Source organism: Nicotiana attenuata, chromosome 1, assembly GCF_001879085.1.
Source record: "Nicotiana attenuata strain UT chromosome 1, NIATTr2, whole genome shotgun sequence".
In the NCBI taxonomy this organism is placed as follows: domain Eukaryota; kingdom Viridiplantae; phylum Streptophyta; class Magnoliopsida; order Solanales; family Solanaceae; genus Nicotiana; species Nicotiana attenuata.
Window position 1 is genome coordinate 14525174 of NC_031989.1, and position 3816 is coordinate 14528989.

Here is a 3816-nt window from a genome sequence, read left to right on the forward strand (position 1 = left end):
AATATTACTACTGGTTTGGCTGTTTATTTCATCCTTAATTTGCTTATCTAACGTCATTAATCACTTGTATTGAATTAGTCTACATATCCTTAAAACCGCGTATAAATTCAATTGTTATCCATTTTCAAGGGTAAATACAATTGAAAAACAATATCAATACCAAAATTAAAAGACTAGAAAAAGATTATTTTTGCAGTAAAAAAAGCCCAAAAAAGTACAAATCGCAAGATTCTTCAGTAACATAACACAACATGTGATGTATCCATATCGGGGAATACAACCATGGAAAAATATGAGTAAAGAAGTATCCTGCAAAAATAAACAAGTTGCCATCTTTGTACACTGACTGGAGGGTACTCATTCATTTGCCTGTGAAATCATCTCCATCTTTGAAAGCCAACGAGCTCGGAATTAAACACATATGGTTTTTAATTACTATGTCTTATTTTCTTCATCTTCAGAAGAAAAAAAAAAGGAGAGTATTTTTTGAACATCCCATTTATCCATAGAGGCCTATTAAATTTCCAGAACAATAACTGCAAAAAATAAAATAAGCTCTTGTCAACTTGTGATTAATCTGAAAATAATAATAATAATAATTTGAAGCTTGTTTTAATTTAAAGCTAATAAGTAAACTTTTACTCACAATCAGAATCAGTCTTCACCCACTTAGATCCATCACAAGTTTTCTCCCGTTTTTTCTCCTCTTCCTCTTCCTTTGGTACACATCGGTCCTCTAAGTATCTCTTTGTTGATACTCGAGCTGCATTTTGAGGGTTTATTATTTTCTTGGAAAGTATTGTCCTTAAAAGCTGCAACAGCAAAATTTCATTAAGAAATACTGAAATTTATACAGTTTATGTTTTATGCAATGACGTAAAAATAAATTTTATATTATCAGGTTAAGTTGACATACAATAACACATCACTCTCCATATATCAGGTTAACTCTTTATATATTAAGTTTGATATGATAATATGAGAAAGAGAGTAACGAACTATTATAACCAGTACTTAGAATGGCGGTTAGTGTAGTACATAACCAAAAAAAAAAAATTAAAAAAAAAAATCAATGAAATCTCGTAAGTTGAGTTGGGGAGGATAGTGTGTATGCAGATCTTACCTACCTTAAAAAAATAAAAAAATTATTTTCGATAGACCCTCGGCTCAAGAAAAGATGAAAAGAAGCAGTAGAAACAAGCCGATACTATAGTGCTTATAACTAAAACTTAAATTTATTTACCTTCTCCATTCTTGATTCTGGAAATGTATCTCGTAAACTAGGAGTAGGAGCAAAACCACTTGAGCAAACAAACATTTTCTTGAGAAGGAAAGAAATGGATTTCATCCCATTTACTTTCTTTTTATTTGTCTTGCAAACATGATCCTTGCATCTTCCAATGATTGCTCTAATAGTTCTATCAATTTCTTCCTCATCATAATTATCATAATTATCTGAGTAATTAGTACTGCTAAATCTGCTGGAAGAAGCCCTACGATCCACTTCTAAACTTGAAGGGCAATTAAGGAATCTATCCAATGGGAGATCACCATCTTGTCGTCCTTGATCAATTAATTTAGCAGCTGGTTTTTTTGATAATAACTTTGTTAATTCTTTCTGTAATTTACCAACTTCTTCAGGTGTGAATTCTGCTAAATCTGGAGAGGAACTTTGCTCATTAATATTATCATCTAAGATTATTTCATCCCGTTCTTGATTTTGTACGTTTTGGCTCTCTGATTTTGCTTTGAGATTACTGCTGCTGGTACCAAAAGTTCCAATGGCTAATAACGAATCAGGCCAACCGTTGAATTCTTCGTTGCGAGGACGTTCTTGATTTGTCTGATCTATAATAATAAGCGACAAGGGAGTTAGCAAGAAGCAAATAACCAATTTTCTAGTTAAGGAGGCAGAATAAAAAGGCAGCCCGGTACACTAAGCTCCCGCTATACGCGAGGTTCGGGGAAGGACCGGACCATAAGGGTCTATTGTCTGCAGTCATATCCGCAAGAGGCTGTTTTCACATCTCGAACCCGTGACATCCTTGTCACATGACAGCAACTTTAATTTACCATTTACGCGAAGGCTTCCCTTCTTAATTAGGCAGAATGAGGTTAATTAATAAAGTAATGTTGAGGGAACTTAATTTCTTGTGTGTCAAGGGAGACACTCCAGCATATTCTCCCAGTTCGAAGTTTTTTGTCTTCTTGGTCGGAAAATACACAAATAATTACAAGCCATAGTGTTTGAGGAGAGAATAATAATGAACAAAATCCTCCATTTATGCCGTTGTTTAAGCAAGCTTGGGATATGCATTTTCATTAGGTCGACAACTATTCTAGCGTTTGTCAAGAAACTGGTCGGACCAAATTTGATTCAGTTACATATGCATAGATTATAGATCGCAGTGGCATCCATGCAAATGTTCTTTTAGTTTCCCATGCATAAATGATGAAGGGGCGGATGTAGTCTATGTGCTATAGATTCAGGTCGAATGCACTATTTTTGACACGAAAAATAAATATATATGTGAATAACTATTAAAATTATAGTAACAAATATTAGATGTTGAACCCATAATTATTAAGTACAATGAATTCGGTGCTAAATTTTTCACAAGTTGTATCTATCAAATTTAAATTCTGAATTCGCTTATGATGTGATGTAGGTATGGCAATAGCAGAAGAGAACTCAAGATACAAAGTATGTGAATTCAAAAATATGTAAGCTTATAGTATTACTATATGCTTTTTAAATATTCTTTTCTTTTGCATGTATAAGAAGAGCAGCCTGGTGTACTAAGCTTCTGCTATGTGCGAGGAAGAGTCGGACCATAATGGTCTATTGTATACAGTCTTACCCTGCATTTCTGCAAGACACTGTTTCCACGGCTTGAACCCGTGACCTCCTGGTTACATGACAGCAACTTTACCAGTAACACCAAGGCTCCACTCATGATCCTATTCTCTTTGCATGTATACATATATATATTTTGAGCCAAAAGTAATGAATTTAATTAAACCATCCGGTCTTCGTCGAGCCACAGTAACCTAAGCTAGCATGCATGTCTGATTTATCCAACTAAAGGAGATGTTACATTCTGCTTATAAAAGAGATGTGGAAGAAGGCTTACTTTTGGTTTGAACTTCATTAGGCATTGATCTGTTCCCTTGTCCGCCATTGAACTTATTTTGCATCCAGCTAAAGAACTGCAAACCCAAAACAACCAAATTATAAACAACCTCAAAAAGCTTTTATTTTAGAACTTGCATTACCATAAATTAAAGATCCATGCTTAGATTATACCAACCTTCATATTTGAAGGGAAGCTCTTTGATGATCACCTATGAAGTTGGTGATCAGTGGAACAAGAGAGAGAGAGAGAGAGAGATGTTAGCTAGAAGCCAATGAGAAGTGAGCTTTGCTAGCTAGTAGTAATAAATAAAGAAGAGAGTGTTAGGAAAACCATGGCTAAATAGAGCAATTCTATTGGTTCAAGTTCCTAAATACGGCTCTTGAAAAATCCTAGTTTCATCCAACTTTGATATCTATATTCATCAATATAAAGCTGTCAAAACATTACAGGCTATGTTTGTTAGTCTCGATAGTCAAGAGTCCCAAATATCAAGACATCGATGTACCAACTAAAGTCAAGAAACATTCTACTATCTTCTTATATGGACAAAAATGAAACCACGCATTTTTGACCTTTTTAGTAAAAAGATATACACATTGGAGAGTGTGACCAAAATGTAGAAAAGGAAGGCGGTGGAAGTGTTGAGATTCAAGCTGAGTGCTAATCTTGAGGCATCCTT

General features: G+C 34.4%; 1 protein-coding gene across 1 annotated transcript; it reads right to left on the minus strand.

The window, feature by feature from the left end:
• LOC109240144 lies at positions 216 to 3521 on the minus strand. Its single transcript, XM_019406770.1, has 5 exons — positions 3312 to 3521; positions 3135 to 3210; positions 1244 to 1848; positions 647 to 812; positions 216 to 536 (listed from the first exon to the last, which is right to left on the minus strand). The coding sequence occupies exons 1-5, from the start codon at positions 3315 to 3317 to the stop codon at positions 517 to 519; spliced, it is 873 nt and encodes a 290-aa protein (XP_019262315.1). The 5' UTR covers positions 3318 to 3521; the 3' UTR covers positions 216 to 516.